This window comes from Exophiala viscosa (assembly GCF_022695815.1).
Source record: "Exophiala viscosa unplaced genomic scaffold EDD37scaffold_2, whole genome shotgun sequence".
NCBI classification, from domain to species: domain Eukaryota; kingdom Fungi; phylum Ascomycota; class Eurotiomycetes; order Chaetothyriales; family Herpotrichiellaceae; genus Exophiala; species Exophiala viscosa.
Genome location: NW_026944354.1, coordinates 3,307,427 through 3,326,587, shown reverse-complemented (window position 1 = coordinate 3,326,587; position 19,161 = coordinate 3,307,427). Strand labels below are relative to the sequence as shown.

General features: G+C 51.0%; 10 protein-coding genes across 10 annotated transcripts; 5 read left to right on the top strand and 5 right to left on the bottom strand.

The window, feature by feature from the left end:
* Positions 1-443: 443 nt before the first annotated feature.
* EDD37DRAFT_656527 (retrograde regulation protein 2) lies at positions 444-2,138 on the bottom strand (the record flags this gene model as incomplete). The annotated part of the gene is made up of 3 exons (XM_062818835.1): positions 444-1,750; positions 1,808-1,935; positions 1,996-2,138. The coding sequence occupies 3 exons, from the start codon at positions 2,136-2,138 to the stop codon at positions 444-446; spliced, it is 1,578 nt and encodes a 525-aa protein (XP_062673727.1).
* A 693-nt stretch (positions 2,139-2,831) lies between these two features.
* On the bottom strand, positions 2,832-3,751 carry EDD37DRAFT_623510 (uncharacterized protein). Its single transcript, XM_062816113.1, has one exon. The coding sequence runs from the start codon at positions 3,734-3,736 to the stop codon at positions 3,119-3,121; it is 618 nt and encodes a 205-aa protein (XP_062673726.1). The 5' UTR covers positions 3,737-3,751; the 3' UTR covers positions 2,832-3,118.
* Positions 3,752-4,767: 1,016 nt separating this feature from the next.
* Positions 4,768-6,078, top strand: EDD37DRAFT_606624 (uncharacterized protein; the record flags this gene model as incomplete). The annotated part of the gene is made up of 3 exons (XM_062814905.1): positions 4,768-5,310; positions 5,391-5,525; positions 5,611-6,078. 3 exons carry the CDS (start codon positions 4,768-4,770, stop codon positions 6,076-6,078), a joined length of 1,146 nt encoding a protein of 381 aa, XP_062673725.1.
* Positions 6,079-7,368: 1,290 nt separating this feature from the next.
* On the top strand, positions 7,369-8,712 carry EDD37DRAFT_279465 (uncharacterized protein). Its single transcript, XM_062811035.1, has one exon. The coding sequence runs from the start codon at positions 7,626-7,628 to the stop codon at positions 8,409-8,411; it is 786 nt and encodes a 261-aa protein (XP_062673724.1). The 5' UTR covers positions 7,369-7,625; the 3' UTR covers positions 8,412-8,712.
* EDD37DRAFT_606622 (uncharacterized protein) lies at positions 8,501-9,368 on the bottom strand (the record flags this gene model as incomplete). Its single annotated transcript, XM_062814904.1, has 2 exons — positions 8,501-9,129; positions 9,185-9,368. The coding sequence occupies 2 exons, from the start codon at positions 9,366-9,368 to the stop codon at positions 8,501-8,503; spliced, it is 813 nt and encodes a 270-aa protein (XP_062673723.1).
* Positions 9,369-9,687: 319 nt separating this feature from the next.
* On the bottom strand, positions 9,688-11,283 carry EDD37DRAFT_279597 (uncharacterized protein). The gene is made up of 3 exons (XM_062811036.1): positions 11,255-11,283; positions 10,221-11,130; positions 9,688-10,170 (listed from the first exon to the last, which is right to left on the bottom strand). The coding sequence occupies exons 2-3, from the start codon at positions 11,021-11,023 to the stop codon at positions 10,008-10,010; spliced, it is 966 nt and encodes a 321-aa protein (XP_062673722.1). The 5' UTR covers positions 11,024-11,130; positions 11,255-11,283; the 3' UTR covers positions 9,688-10,007.
* A 186-nt stretch (positions 11,284-11,469) lies between these two features.
* EDD37DRAFT_606620 (uncharacterized protein) lies at positions 11,470-12,916 on the bottom strand (the record flags this gene model as incomplete). Its single annotated transcript, XM_062814903.1, has 5 exons — positions 11,470-11,595; positions 11,644-12,115; positions 12,259-12,377; positions 12,428-12,540; positions 12,601-12,916. 5 exons carry the CDS (start codon positions 12,914-12,916, stop codon positions 11,470-11,472), a joined length of 1,146 nt encoding a protein of 381 aa, XP_062673721.1.
* Positions 12,917-13,743: 827 nt separating this feature from the next.
* Positions 13,744-15,051, top strand: EDD37DRAFT_647493 (uncharacterized protein; the record flags this gene model as incomplete). Its single annotated transcript, XM_062817888.1, has 3 exons — positions 13,744-13,870; positions 13,942-14,750; positions 14,824-15,051. 3 exons carry the CDS (start codon positions 13,744-13,746, stop codon positions 15,049-15,051), a joined length of 1,164 nt encoding a protein of 387 aa, XP_062673720.1.
* Positions 15,052-15,607: 556 nt separating this feature from the next.
* Positions 15,608-17,748, top strand: EDD37DRAFT_279363 (putative mao-B). Its single transcript, XM_062811034.1, has 2 exons — positions 15,608-16,885; positions 16,936-17,748. The coding sequence occupies exons 1-2, from the start codon at positions 15,817-15,819 to the stop codon at positions 17,673-17,675; spliced, it is 1,809 nt and encodes a 602-aa protein (XP_062673719.1). The 5' UTR covers positions 15,608-15,816; the 3' UTR covers positions 17,676-17,748.
* Positions 17,749-17,912: 164 nt separating this feature from the next.
* EDD37DRAFT_692146 (uncharacterized protein) lies at positions 17,913-19,145 on the top strand. Its single transcript, XM_062820031.1, has 2 exons — positions 17,913-18,185; positions 18,266-19,145. The coding sequence occupies exons 1-2, from the start codon at positions 18,112-18,114 to the stop codon at positions 18,810-18,812; spliced, it is 621 nt and encodes a 206-aa protein (XP_062673718.1). The 5' UTR covers positions 17,913-18,111; the 3' UTR covers positions 18,813-19,145.
* The last annotated feature ends 16 nt before the right edge of the window (positions 19,146-19,161 follow it).

Sequence of the window (19,161 nt, the reverse complement as noted above, 5' to 3'; positions counted from 1 at the left end):
AGAAGTCGGCCAGGCTTGTGGCAAAGGGTGCCCCAAAACGTCCCCCACGGACACTGCTCTCCTTGATACTCGAAACGAGAATCGAATTTTTAGTCAGCCGAATGAAATGTCCATGCAAGTCATGCGAAGAGAATCGTGGAAAGCTCTGAAACTCGACTTGCCGAAATTCTTCATCACAAGGCTCTCACGGCGGTCGATTACGCGGCCTGCACTTACTCGCCCAATCCGGTGCGGTGCGCTCAATGCCTGCCACTCTAGGCTACTGGAATTGTAAGTACACGCTGGGACTATGGATGATTTCAGTTCTTAGACACTGATGACCATTCATATTACTGTAGCAATTTCAATAGTCCTGACAGCATTTACTCTCGGCGTGGCAGCTCCACGACAAGTAGTTAATCTTGCTACGCCCCAGAATCGCTTTCGAAGCCTATCCCCAGATTTCACAACTTCCATCTGAATGCCGGATGACGCCATTCGAGATCTTGAGCTTGATCTTGAGCTTGATCCTGGTCCAGGCCAGCCAACTCGGCAGTACTCATCTCCCTCGTGTTTCTCCTTCCATTGTCGAATCTAACCCAGAGATGAAGGAGAACAGCAACTATCAGTGCGACACTCGATGTCGCCAAATTAGTACCGTTGCCAATACGGTACTTCGGGCTATCTCTTGGAAGCCACATCCATATTGAAATCAGTCCTCCACAGGTGCCCAGCATAATGTTGGTACCAATTGCGGCAGAACGTGCAGTGTCGGAAATAACGTTGGCTGAGATCTGAGCATCGCAAAGCGCGCCGTATGGGTACACCCCACTGGCAACGAAGAACAATGCCGCCCATCGTATTTGAGGGGTTTGAGTAGCCAGCAGCATGATATAGCCAACGATTATTGGCAGTGCCGCAAGGATGATGAAGATATTGCTTCGGTCCAGTCGCCAGCCAAGGAAGGGATAAAGGATCGTGAAGAAAGCACCGACAGCGTATGGCGGAACCGTACGGAGTTGCTGGGAGACTGTGCTGCTGTCCGGATATATGGTCCTGACAATAGTAGGAGCAAAGAATTGGAGGCCTCCAGCTGTCACATTGATGAGGAGGAAGATCAAGCCTGTGGTGATTGTGACCGGGTTGAAAATTCCCCGTCGCGACCTGGCAAAACTGATGTCGTCCAGGAACTCGGTCGACACAGGTCGCTCAGATTGCACACGACCAATTACAAAGGCCTTTTCCTCCTTTGACAGCCAGCGTGCCGACAAGGGACTGTCAAAGATGGTGAAAAAGCCGACAACTGAAAGACCGCAGAAGATAATGCCATCGACCATGAAGAGCATTCGCCAGCGATGGAACCTGCCGAAATGATCGAGCGACAGAATTCCGGAGGCTAGTAGGCCCCCAAAAGCACCTGCAAGTGGAGCCATGACGATGTAGAGCGACAGTCTCGAGCCGAATTCCTTCCTCGGATACCATCTTGAGAGATAGTACGCGATGCCTGGTAACATGCCGGCATCAAAAAGGCCAAAGAAGAACCGGACAACGCAGAGGGTGTGAATGTTGTTGCATACTGCTGTACATAGTGTGAGTAGACCGCAGCCCAGGGCGATCACTGGTAGCCAGAGGCGAGGACCGAGTCGTTTGCACAGCAAGGTGGATGGGATTCGGAAGATGATATAGGACGTATAGAACGCCGTCAAAACGATATTGTAGTTGTTACCTGTCAGATGTAGGTCTTCCTCCAAACCTGCGATCTTCGCATTGCCTGCTTGCCAATTAGCACGAAGGTTCTCCTGAGATCCTCCAAAGTGTTCATACTGACCGATGTTGGCACGACTGATGCAGCTGAATAGATATAGGATTGCAATTGGGGGGATTATATGCAGATCGACTTTGAGGCGCAGTCTCTTTTCTTCAGTGTGTCCAACCTTCGTAATAGGTCTTTCGGCGCTGGAACAGTGAATTATATCAGTATACAGATACTTCGACAACAGTATGATATAGACTTACCTATTTGTTGCCATTCGGTGATCCTCACCATGAACATGGACCCTCAGCTCGCTATCAGGTTTGGACAACACTCTCTGAGAAGACAGTCCTGCTATGTATTGAGTCTGCTCGTGCTCCGAGAAACTCTTGTCTCGCAATGCCATGGTGACTTCTGAGACTATGACGGCAGGGGCCTGACTGCGAGTGCCAGGAGAAGTCATGGATCAGGTATTAGTAATATCCACAGCCCTTGCAGAATCAATGATGAACAGGGTCGACGGGCCGGGGGGAGTGACGAACGCGTTGAGCCGTTTCAGTCAAAAGTACTAATAACGCATCGCCATATAAGGCTCCACACTCTATATGGTATAAACTTCGATCTAGATAAAGTAGTGGTGGCCTGATCGAGGAAGGCATCTATGGGAACAGTCAGTGACAAGAATCACAGTCGTTGGGGCAATTAGTCAGGTGGGTCCCGCTGATCTAATGCCAGTGCAGTTTTGGTTGAGATTCGCGAAGTTGAGGTAACCCTTCCACAGGCAACATTCGTTTGCTGTCTAATTTTATCCTGGACTCAGAGGTGACACCACCACATAGGCGTTCCTGGTAGGGGACTAAGGCTGGATCACTGAGATCCATCCCATAGACGCCGTGGTCTAAGTAAGTCTGGCAAGGAAAAGCGACGGACGGTCTTTGCTATATCTTTTTCGATTTGATACACTTTGGATGCTGTCTTAGACCATGCGATGGACCGTCGAAATTCACACATGACCAACGAGCTCAAACATGATAATTTTACAGCCTTGCCGCACGTGTCGATTATCACCATGTATTGTATAGATAAACTTGAAGTACAAGAGCAATGGAAGAATGTAGTAGACCTGGTCGAGGTTATGGTTGAAGGGCTAGGGAGGCCGTGGGGATGCCTATTAAGCTTACAGAAGGGTGTGCTTGGAGGCATCTTATTTTTGGGGTCTCGTCCTGATCCTGACTTTCGTCTCCCCGCTGCCACTCCCTATCAAATTCGAGAAACTGTTGTTGCTATTCTCTTACTGTGTGAGAATGAGCTCGATGATCTCGGATCTTTGCCTTCTGATCCCTGAAAGATACATTGATATTGGCGCCCCGTGACGCTGTTTCGAGTTTAAGCCTGTGTCCCGTTCGCGTGGGTTGCTTCCAGCTTTTGTTCAAGGACATCCAATTTCGAGACTCTCCTGAATGTCGAATCAAACACACTCACCGGCAAGATAGACGCCAATCTGACCCGAGAAGCATATGTTCCTCGCCAGATGATGTTAGGCGGCGTGGGTTTATTCAGATCAGTGACGACGTTTCCGGCCCATATCATCGGATCCTGTGCGTTCATAATCATGTCGTCGCCCTTTGAAAACTTTGCAATCTCTTCATGGATGGGTGTATAGGGAGATCCTGGCGGTAACTGACAGACGGGATCGTTTTCGTGAATGTTGGTCTTCACTGCACCGGTTTTCAATTCGATCACTTCGATGCCGAACGGTGCCAGCTCGAGGCGGAGGTCGTGGACGAGCATTGCTGCTGCGGCCTTCGAAGTGTTGTAGGCACTGAAAAAGGGAGCACCTCCGATGCTGCTGACGGAGGTCTGATTTACAAGAAGAGCACACCCGTTCATTCGGGCAGCTTGTTGCAGAAGCGGAAAGAATATCTGTGACATCCGGAGAATGGCCCAGAAGTTCAGATCGAACACTTGCTTCGCCTCCGCAATCGATAGATCGGTGAGTGGCATACAGAAGGACCGGCCGGCATTGTTGACTAGGATGTCGAGTGAACCACCAGTCAATGAGGAGACCTGGCGCACACAAGCCAGGATAGAATCCTCGGATGCAACGTCAAGCAGAAGGGTTTCGATTCCTGCGGTTATCAAGGAGGCCATCTTTGCGGGATCCCGCGCTGTTGCGAGCACGCGGTCACCTCTGCAGTGAAACTCTTTGGCGAGGGCTGCTCCCATACCGCCATCGGAGCAGCCTGTGATGAGGACGGTGCGAGGCATCACTTGCAATGAGTTGCGAGTACCTTGGATAGTGGGAAGCTCTGAAGATAGAGATCACGTTCAGAAAGCCACTGAGTGATGAAAGAGATTCATTTCCACTTCTGATACTGATTTATAGTACATTAGGCTTCAAGCAACAAAGGCTGAAGTCTTGCTTCAGGGTGCATTTTGCCATAGTATGCCAGGGATAGGGCCGTCTCGCATGAATTCCACGATGTAATACCCTCTACGGCCTAGCCTCTTGCTAGAGAGACTTGGTATAATGCCCAAAAGAGATAAGGAGTAGGAACTAATAGCATGTAATACTCCAAAGGTACTAATGTAATGCCCAAGAAGGTTTAACGTGGTGGAATAGGGTTTGGTAAATGCACTTCACCCGGCGTTTCACGGCCAACACTCGAAGCTCTTTCTTATCATCCTTATAATTTTCATTCGGTCGGACTCGGATGATCAGAATTAATAATCGACTTGTGGCCTCCACTCAACGCCCAGAGCGTAACTGACCCGGAAGTCCAATCACCCATTAAGTAGAGTACGGTCAACTGCGGCGATGCTGGCCAGGCACAATTCGACTCAATTCGTCCCACATGAGGGTGAATGTAATGCCTGTTGAGGCTGATCCGATCCGACATATCACGTAATTTTCTCCTCCAGCACCTCATTATTGTAATAGCTGAAAAGGGTATTACTTAGAATTTCGGATAACGTCGAACTTCAGTCTCAGGCTCTCAGCGCATGACCTGGAAAGGCGTATCAAAATCGAAGAGATGTCAACCTTAGGTAAACAGGAGTGTGACTTCATCAATGTCACCGGCGAACCTGATAAGGGGCGCGATGCACGACGACTTCATGTTCGGCGGACAGTAATGACAAACTATCACAAGCGCAAATGCCAAAAGAAGACACTCTGGCCCAGAGAGGACAACACAGAAACTTCGCAAGTTACGACACAAGCAGCCCGACCGACATCAGCTTGCCAACTGAATACCTCATCGACGGACCCAATAAGGGGAGACATATCCCTGGCAGTGGCTTCGAGCTCCTTCCAGCTCAAAACGAACACTAGCCCTATGCACTCCCGGACGTGTCCGATCATCATCAGATTTTTATCTGGGCAGGTCATCAAGGCAGTGCGGACTCTTCACTATGTTAGCTTTATCCATCATAACATGCCCGAAGCGTATGATCGATTGGACGATCCTCTCATGGCATGCAGGGAGGTCTTATGCAGCCACTACAGCTCCAAAACTCCCCACTTGCCAACGCTCTGGCACAAAGTGTCCATAGCACAGGAGCATATCTACGGGACAGTACGTCTTGCATTCCTGCTCAATTCTAGCCTGACCTGAGAAGGGGACATGTCATCTGATCTAACGATTTTCTCTCACAGTGTGTCGACTTTGACAAGTGGCAGCTTCTTTCCTCCGCTCAAGCCATAACACTATATATATTAGCCCGCTTCAGAGATTCGACGATTGATGGTGTGTTTCCAGGTATGGACATTGCCTTGTTGTACACTCTGGGGGTAAGTACCGCATATTGCTCGTAGTACGAGTCGTCGTTCTACATTCCGCGTCTACATGTGGTAACACATCTGACTCTGAAGACAGAAACTCTTCCAGCTTATCAAAGATAGTCATATGCATGGCAGGATCCGCACCCACAAACGTGGTCCGCATCCTAATCCCACGTCTCATTGGAAGGACTGGATCTTCCATGAATCAGTCAATCGCACAGCGATCATATATTTTCTATTGAAACTCGTTGCATCTATCGATTTTGGTATCGACTGTGATGAACATAGCGACTGGAGTATCGAAGGCATGCTGCTCCCAAGTGCCAAAGCGTTCTGGGAGGCCCGAGACGAGGTGACTTGGAAAACATGGGCATGTGTTGATGGTGATGGCGATCAACCACTGCCGGCGTTGCGGATTGGCAACTTAGTGGGTACAGGCGTCGGCAGCTCTCAGAAAGCGCAGATAGCAGCATGGCAAGAGGAGTCATGCGAATTTGGTATGGTTGTGATGCTGGCTAGCCAACTGTTGATGGACAGTTTTACAGATATCTCCAATCAATAGGGCTGAGGCAATGACAGACAGCGTAACATCAAGCATGGTCATAGAGCCGAGATGGCAACTACATAAGTGCAAGCACAGAATTAATCTTGGAACAGGCTTGCAAAATCAGCGGACGGTTCATGGTTGACACCTTGCTACGAGGGTGAGCCCATAACGGCACAAATAACAGGCGGACCCGGATGCTTTCCCGACTTGCACAACGTCCTCAGCATCTTCTCCAGCCTCATTTGGTATGAATTATGTAGAGCCTTCATGGCCAAGGCCGCTTCTGATTGTGTGGGATATCGAGGCACGGACTGTTCGTATAAGGGGTCATTATTACTGAGGTGGCCCACTGCTAGTGGTCTCTGGTCGGCCACGAATTGTGGGTTTCGATCAATGTAGTGATCGTCACTCCCCATTCTGTAGTCGCGCGGACGGGGAAAAGGAGCAGAAGAGCCTATATAGTCGCGTGTGTTTTGGTGGGACCACATCGATCCCTCCTCATCATTGTGGCCCATATGGTAGTCTGGTCCATCGTCACAGAGGACAGCGGGGGTGATCTTACTGCTGGCGCGGTCGGAGCCAGGTGAAGGTTCGGCAGGTAACGAACGATGTCATTAGTGTTCGGTCGAGTTGAGGCGTCTTAATGAAGGGAATTTTGAGTTGCCTCAATGAGTGTGCGATAAGTATCAACAGGTAAGCCACCCGCCTGCCCTGATGTGAAGGGAGCAGCATTGCGGAGGGCGTTTGACTCCGTCGTCCATTCCGCAAGTGGAGGGAAGCGTGGGCGACCTTCGTCGTTGATAGTCACTTGAGCCAGAGCTCTGGTTTTGTCCAGCGCGCGGTCATCGTGAGGCAGTAGAGAAGCCGACGCGTTGAGGATGAGGTTCATCTCCACACCGTTATATTTGTTAATGAGAATTGCAAGGCTCGCATCGTCGGAGGGATTTTGAGCCAAGAGTGAGAGGCCATTGCTTCTTCTCTCTTTCAATTTGGGACTGGAATTTTGACAAGCTACAGTATTGTGAACGCGGCCGATTTTCTTTGTCCCACTTATTCTCTCGATCATTTGAACGTGGCAACAGGGCTCCTATATGTGTCTCGAATAGGCTGTGGCGACGTTCAGTCTAGGCAGTCTCTCTCAGTGGCATCGACGTACGAGGTGAAACCGGCTGGAGAACCTGGAACATGATTCTATACAAATTGCCTTACCTGCAAGCGTCTGGTACCTTACAGTTGAGGTTCCCGATGATTAGCCGACATGTCACTTCCCCGCGTGTGGGCGGCTTTCAAGGCGGCATGGATTGGGTGAGCGCCCGCCTAAGTTAAGGCTGGACCACCTGTTACGAGTACACTGGTCGTGTTGCTGATCAACAGAAAGACCGTAAGCACGGCCTCCGCAGCCTGATCTACCTCAGCTCCCCAGTTGCTTGATGTACAACCCATACAGGTAATTCATAGACTGCTCCTCATTGAACAGAACCAAATACCAAACCAAGTCGCAACACAGCAGTGTCCGCCGGAAGACCTCATACCTGCCTTGTTTCGTCCCAGTAGCGCCCACCATGGCAGCGACCACGACTAGCAACTCCCCGGACAAAGCCTTCCTCGACAAGTTCATCTCCCTCCTCTCCCGCTCCTACCTCACCACTCCTCTGACCACCGCCTTCATTACCGAGATCGACCACACTCCGTCCTCAGCGAACCGCGCCGACGTCATTACTCCCCAGCGCCTGACCAAGCACTTCACGCTGGGCATCACAGCCGCATCCAAGAGCAATGTCGTACTCATTGAAAACGACAACTTCACGGCTGCCGCACTCTGGGAACCTCCTGACTTCTGCGGTATCCCGCCGTCGCAGGCAAGACGCGATCCTGGCCCGATCTTACAAGAATTCAGAGGCGCAGCCCGAAGACTGAAGGCCAAATATCTGTCGTTGCCTGACCAAGGACCGCACAGCTACGACCAGCCCGCCGCGCCGAGTCAATCGTCTGGTGGACCGTCAGAGGATCCATATCCTGCGGACTTCAACAAAGATGTTGATTTCGAGACACGTCCATTCTACCATCTTGCCATACTAGCGAGGGATCCTGAGGTGGACCCGCAAAAGAGCTTTGCAGCGGCCAAGGCGTGTCTGGAGCCGTTCATGAAGAAAGCAAAGGAAGAGGAGGTGCCGGTGTGGCTGGAGACGGCGAGCGAGGCGTCGAAAAAGGAATATGAAGACTTGGGCTTCAAGGTTTGTGAAGAGGTCATTATTGGAAAAGGTAGAGTGGATTCCAACGGCTGGCCACAGGAAGGCGGCCAAGGGGTTTTAACGTGGGCCATGATCTATGATGAACATCTGAATTGAGTCTATCTCAATATAATGCCAATCCATCACCTTGGTGGACTATCATATCTGGACGGTTCGTTCTCTCGTTCGCCAGCACTTGAATTGGCTTAGTGGCAACCATCTTTATCGCATTGCAGTTGCGTCTCGTCGAACGTCAAAACACCGTCACCATTCGCATCATGCATGGCGAACTTGGCGAGTACGTACTGCCCGTACTGCCCTCCAGTCTCCGTGTCTGGGACGTTGAAGAATCCCAGATATTGCTCCTTCGAGACCACCGACGTGCCGTTGATTTGTAGGCCACCACTTACGTCCTCGAAAAGTAGGATTTGATCAGCCAGAGCATCCCGCTCTTCCAGTGATGGATAACCGACGGCTGGGAAACCAAAAGGTGGAGGGTTGGTGGGTCGAGGAGACATGGTTGGTCTTTCCGATGGGATTGTCATAGTGGCTTGGTCAACAGCGCGCTTGACCGTGTTGACACCACTAACTACCGTCTTTTTACTCGACATTGTCACTGTCACCGTCGATTGGCCACCACCAACTACCGTGTTGTAACTCGACAATGTCACTGTCACCGTCGATTGTTCCCTATTTGGTGGTGGTAAAACGGTCAAGAGATGGTTACCTTCACGGCAGGTCCACGTCTCTTGTCCCTTGACCGGGTCCGATGGGGCGGTGATGGTAGTTACGTACGTGGTGCCACTGTAGTCGACTGTAGATTGGATGACTGTAGCTGTCCATGGAGTCAGGTTATGGGAATACTAAAGCAAGAGCCACCTTTGACTTACCACCTTTACACGCGCAGCAGAAAGCGTTGCACTTTCCGTAGCCACAGCAAGGAGTTTGAGGAGTATCGTCCCAGCATAGATCAGGCCATGTCTTTCCCCTTCTATCGCAGCATTTGGCATCCGCTGGTGGCAAGGTGAAGGAGACGAATAGGAGGATAACATTCAAAAAGGTGAGCTGATGCATCTCGAGGCGCGATCAAGTGGTTCACTGAAAGTGAGGGTTGCGTTCGTAGATGGTCGAATCTTGCTAGAGAGAGGTAGAAAGGACAAGTTGTGAAATTGGGAAGAGCTTCTCATATTATAGGGAAGACCTGTGTGAGTTTTCATTGTCTGGTCGATCGTCATGACACGACAAGACGGCTTCGTGGGTGATCAGGGAGCATTGGCTGCGTTGAACACAGATTCCCATGACCTTGCAGAGCTTATCCCAGTCCATGCCTCGGTCACCCTATTGAATCGAGATGATTCCCATGGGGCTCAGCGAGAACCAAAGAGTCGCTCAGCGGTAGCTTGAATCTTAACGGCAGCAAACATTGACCTACGACAGCCGCAGCATCTTAGTCTTGAAAGTTTGAGGAAGAAATGCCATACTTGACGGCTGGGCAAAGACTTCCAACTCGAATCGAATGAGCAAACCACTCCACACGATCGATTCTTATAAGCATCAAAGAAAGGCAATCCGATTTAGAGAGACAACTGTGTCTTTTCCAGGTTTTGGACAAGACTCTTCATATTGGCACCACAGGTTGGAGAGCTCTGAGGCTCTGAGCCAGTCCAGTACCATGGTTACGATCGAAGCCGCAAAAGTATTGACAAATTTGTTTCATGGTCGAGGGTGGGGGAGTCTTGAAGAAAGAGTGGATGAAGTCGTCGGATGAAGTGAAGTGGCTCTTGAGCAAATGCTCCTCACATGCCAAGGCGAGGAAAATCGACGCCCAGCGCATGTGCTCACCCCCGGTTGCAATTCCAGGGCCGCTATGCCAGCCCTAATAGTTTAGTAGGCTGCTGGAAAGCAATGCCTCCATGACTTGCCTACAGCTTCCCCAAGGTTTCCAATGACGTCTTCTCCCTTTTCTCATTCTTGTTCCACATCTCATCCCTCGCCTCCTTTATCGCCCTAACGCCATCTATCCTGGCCTGTAGTTCCCAAAGAAGGCCCTGGCCCCACTGTCTTAATTGAAGCTCGTCCGCCAACGTCAGGTCAGGCTTCAGCTGATCCCAGGGCCTCTCAGAGAACCGCCTTAGAGGGCCGAGGGCATTGATTTCTTTGTGATTCCAGCCTTCTCTCAGCATACCCTCGTACACGATTCCGTCGAAGTCATTATCGAGAGCTGAGAGGCAGTGCGGGCAGGCCCATTGTTCAATATCTGGATCGTTCTCATGTTTGCGGAGACACGGTCCGGAGCGGGATGGGGAGGAAGAGGTGGCTTTGGTCGTGGGATCCACTGGTGCGAAAGATGGTGCCGCGGACAGACCTTCCTTAGCACCTCTGTCCCCCATGCTGTTCTCCTTTTCTGCAAGCCTGGCCTCGTGGATCTCTCGGGTGGCATTGATCCGAGCCTGTAGCTCATATATACAATTGAATCGGAAAGCGCGACGCTGGGAGTTCGTTGACAAGGTTGGTTCTGGAGCCAACTCGGCCATAGTTCGCTGTGCGAAACGCCGCACTGGCTCAGCGGCTTTGATTTCGGATGCAGTCCAGCCTTCGCGAAGCATTACTCTGCGAAGAGTGGTGTCGAAGTCGAGGTTGATATTTTCCGCGCAGGCTGAACAGAGCCATTGGGCGTGCTTTGCGTCTGCGAGGAATTCACAACTGTGGAATGGTATCTCGGGATCCATGGTAGGTGAAGTGGTCTGGGAAGCGCTCTCTTGGATGGCTGATCCGTCGTATACCTCAATGCTGAGGGTGAGAGTTGCGGCGGACTGTTACAGAGAGTTGCGGCGGACTGTTACAGAGAGTGTCGTGTCAGGATGATTCTGACATGCAATCAGTGCTATGTTTAGTTGAAGAGTAGTTTGATGTCAATAGGAAAAGCTTGACGAGCGAGCCATTGTGAGAGAGACGCGCACTCTTATATCTGGTTTACTTGTGCCGAGTCCAGTCAACAATGTGTGCCAATGGCATCTCTTTGACAAGTCAAAAATTGGGACCGGTATTGTACCGTCATTTGCGATGAACCCTCGCGCTCCTATTGGCAAGTTTTCGCCGTAGCCTTGAAATTTACGATCAATTACATATGCGTTACGCTGAGTTGGCCCGTACCTATCATTCCAACAAATTCCACTCAGGCAGTAGCCTTGGGCCAGTCATTGTAGTTCTCATCTGGCGTGTTGTACGGACCATAATAAACACTGTCATCTCGGTCGTTCTTAGCGAACGGAACTCCCTTTCTGATGCGGTTGACCGGGTCCTGCCAACTCATCAGTCAATGTCCCACGGTTCGTGCATCGTAACGTACCGGGTTGTAGATGTACGGTCTTCCGATCTGAAGCAGATCAATCTTACCCTCTTTGATCAGCTGATCAGCTTCTTCGACATCATAGTCCTGGTTGACCATAAGCGTCGTCTGGCTGCCAGGATACTTGACCAGACCGCCGAAGTCCAGGACTGGATCATACATTGGCGGCAACAAATATCCTTCTGGTCGCGGAAAACTAAACTCGGTTTCGGCACCTATGTTGGCCCCACGTCGACAAATGGTTATGAAGCCTAATTTCCGCTCTACTAACTTCTTGATCAAATAGGTGTATGTCTCTTGCATTTCCTCGAACGTGACCATGGAGTCGTTGAGGCTGTCGGTAGGACAGATCTTGACACCGATAAATTCAGGGCCACCAAAATCTTCGCTAAGAGCATCGGCAAGCTCAAGGTTGAAGCGACAGCGGTTCTCGACAGAGCCCCCGTAGGCGTCAGTCCGTTTGTTGGCGCGCCTGCAGTCAGAGTCTTAGCATTCCGAGGAAGAGATTGACCAACAGCAACGTTGCCCTTACGAGATCAAGAATTGATGTGGTAGGTAGCCGCTTTCAATGGAGTCAGTATGGACCGTGTTCAAGGAAGGACGTCGGGTATGTACCCTTGAATGATAAACTCGATGCCGTCGAAGCCAGCCTTCTTAGCCAACAGGGCTGAACGCCGATACGTATCTATAAGATCTCGGGGGTTCTCGATGGCATGCACGTTGGTGGTATGACCCTACGATTTCTCGATCAGTGGAGCCCATGCTGCAGAAGAAGAGGTCGAACCGGCATGCCAGGTAAGTCGTGGTATTTACCGTATTTGGCAGGAATAGCAGATGGTGCAAAGACCGCGCGACCTGTCTCTTTCATTATAGGCATCTGCTCGTTTTGACATCGTCCTGTGTGAAGTCATAGTACAGCAGATCCAACTTGCATTGTATTTTCGGGTAGCCACATACCTGGATGCCATGCCTGGAAGAACATCAATGCTCCTTCCTTGTGGACCGCATCGACAACTGTCCGCCATGCTTGGGCATGATCATCGGTGATCATGAAAGGGGCATGCTTCCAGTCTGTACCGGCCCAGTCGACGAGGATGCCTTCGCTCACTATGATGCCAGCACCATCTCGAGCTCTATCAGTGTAATACTTGACTTGAGCTGGACCAGGCTTGAAGGAGTCAACGCATCGATTCCGCGTAAGTGCGGCCATGACGACTCGGCTCCGCAGCTTGCAGCCATTTGCAGTGGTGAAGGGCTCGATGAGGGATGACATGGCTAAGGAAAGGTGACTACTGCTGGCAGCAAAATAGCACGACTGAGGTAAGCACTGAATCTAGAGGTTCTAAGCTCTAAAATCGAAGGAGACAGATAGTATAACCCGCCATTGACGACCTTTCGAAATACTTATGCCTTCATATAGGAAGCACCAGTATTCCCGATTAGGAGACCTGATGGTTCCACCAGCCCCTAGCGTGCGGAATAACTGCCAATCATTATGAACATTCCATTCCCGAAAACCCAGCAATGCCGCGAAAGCCGACGTCAGCCGGTTCTGACTAATGACACTGCGGCTTTTCTCTGAGGCTTGTTCTAGTTCGTTATTTTGTCCTTGAGACATATTTTATCTCACCATCTCCGATATTCGCGTACGATCGTTGGCTGACAATGCGAATCCCGACGGCATGCGCTCAATGCCGGCGAGCCAAGCGCCGATGCATCCGCCTCAAGGCCAGTGACACGTGTGGTTCGTGTCAACAACGACAATGGCCTTGCGAAGGAAAGCTTCAGACTCAACCTGTGGCTCAGCGACCGCTGGTTCCTCGATCAATTGCTACCGCGAGCCCGCCCAGAGGGTCCTCACAGAATTGTGGACGTCAGACAAGACCAAGACCGGACCTGTCACTGGGTACAGCAATTGAGCTTGTTGACCTCTACCTGGAGAAGTTTCATGGCCGACCCCATAGTCTTTTTCATCCAGGAACTCTCCGGTCCCAAGTACGCACGGGCACCCTCCAAGATGCCTTGTTGTACGCCATCTGTGCCATAGGATGCAAATTCTCGGCAAATCCTGACACGCGTAGCCGGGGCCCTGACTTGATAATGGAAGCGAAGCATTTGCTGCAGGCGGACATCTCGAACATATGTCTTGACAACATACAAGCTTGCATGTTGATTACAACGCTAAGTGTTGGCCACGGCGACAGTCCATCGGCAGCACTATTCTTCCGTATGTGTGCCATTGCTCGAATGCTGTGAACATGAGTATTGGATCTGTCAGTTGCTAACAGCTTGTATCAGGTATCGCCACTGCCATGGCTGAGGTCATGGGCCTTAATACTCCTGTTGCAGAAGGCTCTGTCATGGACCGCGAGGTCAGACGACGGGTTTGGTGGTCACTTTACCTAAGTGGCATGTGGTGCATGATCGGACAAGGCCTACACAGCCAACTTAGCGACGTCCGGGTGAGAATAGAGTTGCCAGTCAACGATAGGACCTTCATGTCACTACACTCTGAGCAAACCACCATTATTTTCCCGCTCGAACATGGGATATGGGCACAGATGATGACACTTGTCCCGCTGTTTGAGCCAATCCACAACATCAATCTTCATGTCGCTAAAGGCGAGTCCCATACCACCGGACTAGACCAACGGGTCGATCAGCTTGCCCAGAAGCTGGAAGATTGGAAAAATAGCTTGCCTCTCGATGCTCAGATGAATCAAGAGAATCTTCATCCTCAACAGAAAAGAGGTCTCGGTGGGCTTTTAATCTCGATACACCTGGCATATCATCATTATTCGACGCTCCTCTATTTTCGATATCTTGAAGTTCGGCGGCCAGCATCTTCGACCGATCGTACATACATCGCACGCTGCAAGACACACGCTTCATCCTTCAGCTCCCTGTTGAGCGTTTCGCGGCAATTGAAAGGCTGTGACGTGGTACATCCTACTGTTGGCCACATGGCAACAGTCTCCTCATCCGTTCTAGTCCACACTCTTCTCTTTGGTGAGCTGGACGAACTTGAGACAGTGCGTCAGGAACTCAACGCGAATTTTGAGGCACTTACAGAACTCGCGCAATACTGGCCCGCGACATCTGCAATGGTATGTGCCGTACATCGAAGATTCAGAATGAAGTCTAGCGTTTGAGACGCTCCCCCTACTAACGAGCACACAGATCGAAAGCCTGGTTGCCTTTCAAGACATGTGTCTCCTGTCTACTGAGTCAGGGACACACAAAATCGATGGATGGATGTTGAGTTTCTTGACAGAGCATTCTTTGGATGTTGCGGCAAAGAAGACGCGGCTGGTTCCCTTCAACTCCAGTGCAGATCTGGAAAAGATGTCGTTGAAAGCTAAGGAATATGAGAAACAGGGGCGATATCCGAATTTTCGAAGTCTGTAGGGGCTCATGAAGGTATACTGGAGAAACTAGTTGAGCCATGTCATGTCTTACTCCTCGAGCTTGCGTTGTCCGAGTATAATTCGGCATCCTTCGTCGACTTGGACATCCAAATCACAATGATGACAACGATTATGTGAGCCTGAATCACTGATCGTTCTTATTGTGGTAGGAACGATCTCGCGTGAAGGGAAGCTTCTCGCGTCGTGGGCTTCAGATTCAAGAACAGCTACAGTGCTAGAGTATAAGGTCGTTCGAGATATACCTGTGTAGTTGGGGAAGGAGGCGGCGTGGCCTTCCTGAGTCGTTCTAGCGGGGCTCGTCAAAGTGGGGGTCATCAGAGCCGCGCCTTCCCAAAGCTGGGAGAAGGGGTCCTCCTGGCCCTTGGATCTTGGAGGTCGGGCAACACTGTGTAGAACGGTTCGAGGTAGATCGTGAACCTGTTGTTGAAAGGGCGTGCAAGGCCAAGATAAATATATGAGGAGATCAAGCACATGTTGTTAAACGGGACATCTCCGGTAATGGCGCTGTTGATCATGATGAACATTTAGCCAGCTCGGCTCCTCCGAGTCTTATCGCGTATCTTGTATGTACAGCACGACCGAGCATCTCCGCATTCTCCAAAGGCCTGATTGAGGGCCGAATGGTCGTTGAAATCCGTGGTTCATATAACAGGTCTTGCAAACCTACAGGATTACTTGTGTCGATATTGACCGTCGACCATCCCTGCATGACACTGACAATTCAGAGAAAGGACGAAGACTCATAATGGCTCCAGACTCAAAGCCACAGGCCAGCGTGCACACTATCGACCCGTATCGCCTGTTCGACTCACGCCCGGTCTTCTCGCATGTCGCAACGTCAACAGGCCCAACCCGTATCGTCGCAACAGCTGGCCAAGTCGGCGCCGACGAGCATGGCAAAGTCCCCAAGGATATCGACGAGCAAATTGATCTGGCTATGAGAAATCTAGGCCGGTGCCTCGAAGCCGCTGGCGCTACACCAGCAGACGTCTTCAAGCTGGTCTACTATATCGTCGACTACGACCCGAATAACCGCCGACACACCAAGCATGTGAAAGCATTCCTGAATGGTCACCGCCCAGCGACGACATTGGTTCCGGTGCCTGCATTGGCGGCTCCCGACTATAAGTTCGAGATCGAAGCCTATGCTGCAGTCAGACAGGAGCCGCTCCGAAGCGTGGAGGTGGTCGTTGTTGGTGGTGGTCTAAGTGGTTTAAAGACTGCGTACGACCTGCAACGAGCCGGCGTTTCTTGCGTCGTTGTAGAAGCTCGCGACCGCGTTGGAGGCAAGACGTGGTCCGTCGATCCAACTGGGCAAGGCAAGTTCGTGGATGTGGGCGCTGCATGGATCAACGACACGAATCAGTCCAAGATCTATGAGCTCGCCAAATTTCTTAAGCTGGAAATGGTCATGCAGAAAACGGATGGCAACATCATCCAGGAAGATCTCGGCGGCGGACTGGGTGTGTTCGAGTACGGTGGCACACCCAAGGCTCTGGCCGAGAAGGATGGTGTTGAGAGTATGGTGTTCATCCGCGAATTGTTTGAGAAGCTATGTCAGGAGTTGGATATCGTAGATCCTGTCGGTACCGGTGGTCAGTTCGACAAGATGACCTTGGAAGAGTGGTGCAAGAAAGAGACGAAGTCGGAAACGGCGTTTGCAACCGTGACGTTGTGGACGAGAGCGATGCTGGGTCTGGAGCCCAGGGAGATGAGTGCTCTTTACTTCCTGAACTATTGCAAGAGTGGTGGTGGGTTGTTGCAGATGCGGTCGGATTTCAAGCATGGCGGACAGCACCTCAGGTTCATCAGGGGTAAGACTGCTGCATCCTACCCTACAACGAGAGACTGACTTTCCCTGCAGGCACTCAATCAATGTCAATCGAATTGGCAAAATTGTTGACACCAGGCACAGTCATCCTCAACTCACCTGTTCGCCACATCTCGCAATCTCCTGAAGGAATATATGTCTCTGCAGGTCGGGGAGACTTCAAGTGTCAGCGGGTAGTCGTTTCAGTGCCAACACCCCTGTACAAAGACATCACATTCGACCCACCTTTGCCCGAAGCCAAGGTCGAAATTGGCCAGAACAACGTTCTTGGATACACATTGAAGGTATTGGTGTTGTACAAGGAACCTTGGTGGCGCAAAGCCGGACTAGTCGGAGCCGTCATGTCGTTCGTTGGGCCAATTACCACTTGCCGCGACACAAGCAACGACGAGAAGGGTGAATATTCTTTGACGTGCTTCACCAACGGCGACTTTGGGCGGAAGATGTCCCTTCTTCCGCAACAAGAGAGGCACAACAACATTCTGGCGCACATCAAACGTATGTTTGGGAAATATGCTGATGTGCAAGATCCAATTGCCATCACGGAGCATGAGTGGTCCAAGGATCAGTGGGCACAAGGCTGTCCTTGTCCTGCATCGCCGCCGGGAATCATGACCAAGTACGACAAGGAGCTCAGGACAACCCATGGAAAGGTGCATTTTGTCGGGACAGAAACTGCATATGAATGGAAGGGGTATATGGACGGTGCAGTGAGATCTGGCGAAAGGGGTGCAAAGGAGATTATTGCTGCTCTGGGGCGGGCTAAGTTGTAGATAGCAGCACTAGAACCGACCTACCGGAGGCACATCCCTTAGTTCTCAGCCTCGCAACAATTTTATCAACAGCAAGCAAGTCAATTCGGGATTTCTTCAATGAATCATGACACGATATATGGAGAAAAGTGCTCGATGATAATGTCACGTGTTGCTTACCACTGTTCTTGGTCTAATTGGACATCGAGATATGGGGGAGATTTCATCTTCTCCTCTTTTGTGCATTGGCGTCGGCGCGCCTGAAATGCCAGATCGGACTCCGCCATCGCGTCTTTCTGGCCCTTTTCGTGTCCCTAATTTCTAATTATATGCACCATCAGGACACCTTCAATATCGACTCGTCTGCTCCTTTTGACTCTTTTGAATTCCTGAGTAATTTCTACCCTACGACTCTTTACACCTCGGAGGCTCATACCAGCCCAGAACATCATTCGTCATGGTCTACTCAACCACTCTCCAGAGCAAGTTCGCTCACAAGGTCGGCGAGCCTGTCCCTGAATTCAACTCCGAGTAAGACTTCGCACATCCATCCCCAGCATCAATCAAAGAAGTGCACAAACATGGGAGATTCAATGCTAATCCATCACCAGTCATCCTATCCACCCAGCCCTGGTGCACTTCCCCATCGCCTTCAACATCCTCGCATGGAGTCTTGACATCCTCTATGCCCTGACCTCCGTCTGGGTCCGCCCTGCCTTCCTTACTACCCGCTTCGGCTCGACCTCGACATTGCTCGACATCTCCCGTCTATCCTACTTTCTTCTATGCGCAGGCCTCATCAGCACAGTCCCTGCCATCATGTCTGGCAACATCCAACTCGTCGGCATGATCAAGAAGAATGGCGGCCCCTGGGAAAAGGACGCTACGGGAAAAGCAAAGGACACAATGGTACCTCGTATCAAGGCTGCCATCACCCACGCCATCATCAATGATATCGTCTTCGTGGTCGGCCTGTACAGCTGGTACCTGCGCAAGGACAAGACTGCCGCGCCCAACCCTGGCAAGATACCCACCAACACAAACTTGATCCTCAGCATGGTCTTGATTCCCCTGCTGTTCTCATCTGCAAAGATTGGCGGCGTGCTTGTGTACAACCATGGTGTCGGCCTGAACTTGGGCAGGAAGAAGTTTGAGTAGACTCCAGAAGGAGGCTGGCTTCAAGTCACGATAGCGAGACGGAATCAAGTGCCTGGCGCTCGGCAGGGTGCTGGGGCGCCCAGTGTGATGCACGCTCTAAGACTATGCGGCACAGCAGGGTGTGCTATGGTGGCGAAAAATCATAATTTGCTTGAGGAGGGGCGCGATAAACTGGTGTCTGAGCCCATTGGCGGCATAGTCGACGGCTGGCCATGTCAGGTGAAGGAAAGCAGTGCTTCAGATGACTACATTTGTGGAATCGTTCAGACTAAGACCAAACGGAGCGCCTATTTCCTTATATTTGTGCGATATGTCATACTGCAGAACTGACCTTTCAGTTATGTATTCA

Coding starts and splice junctions, on each gene's coding strand:
- EDD37DRAFT_279465 (XM_062811035.1), top strand. CDS start 7,626: ATGGCAGCGACCACGACTAGCAACTCCCCGGACAAAGCCTTCCTCGAC.
- EDD37DRAFT_279363 (XM_062811034.1), top strand. CDS start 15,817: ATGGCTCCAGACTCAAAGCCACAGGCCAGCGTGCACACTATCGACCCG. Junction 16,886..16,935: donor GCACCTCAGGTTCATCAGGG/GTAAGACTGCTG, acceptor CTTTCCCTGCAG/GCACTCAATCAATGTCAATC.
- EDD37DRAFT_692146 (XM_062820031.1), top strand. CDS start 18,112: ATGGTCTACTCAACCACTCTCCAGAGCAAGTTCGCTCACAAGGTCGGC. Junction 18,186..18,265: donor GTCCCTGAATTCAACTCCGA/GTAAGACTTCGC, acceptor ATCCATCACCAG/TCATCCTATCCACCCAGCCC.
- EDD37DRAFT_623510 (XM_062816113.1), bottom strand. CDS start 3,736: ATGCCACTCACCGATCTATCGATTGCGGAGGCGAAGCAAGTGTTCGAT.
- EDD37DRAFT_279597 (XM_062811036.1), bottom strand. CDS start 11,023: ATGGATCCCGAGATACCATTCCACAGTTGTGAATTCCTCGCAGACGCA. Junction 10,171..10,220: donor TTGGAAACCTTGGGGAAGCT/GTAGGCAAGTCA, acceptor CTAAACTATTAG/GGCTGGCATAGCGGCCCTGG.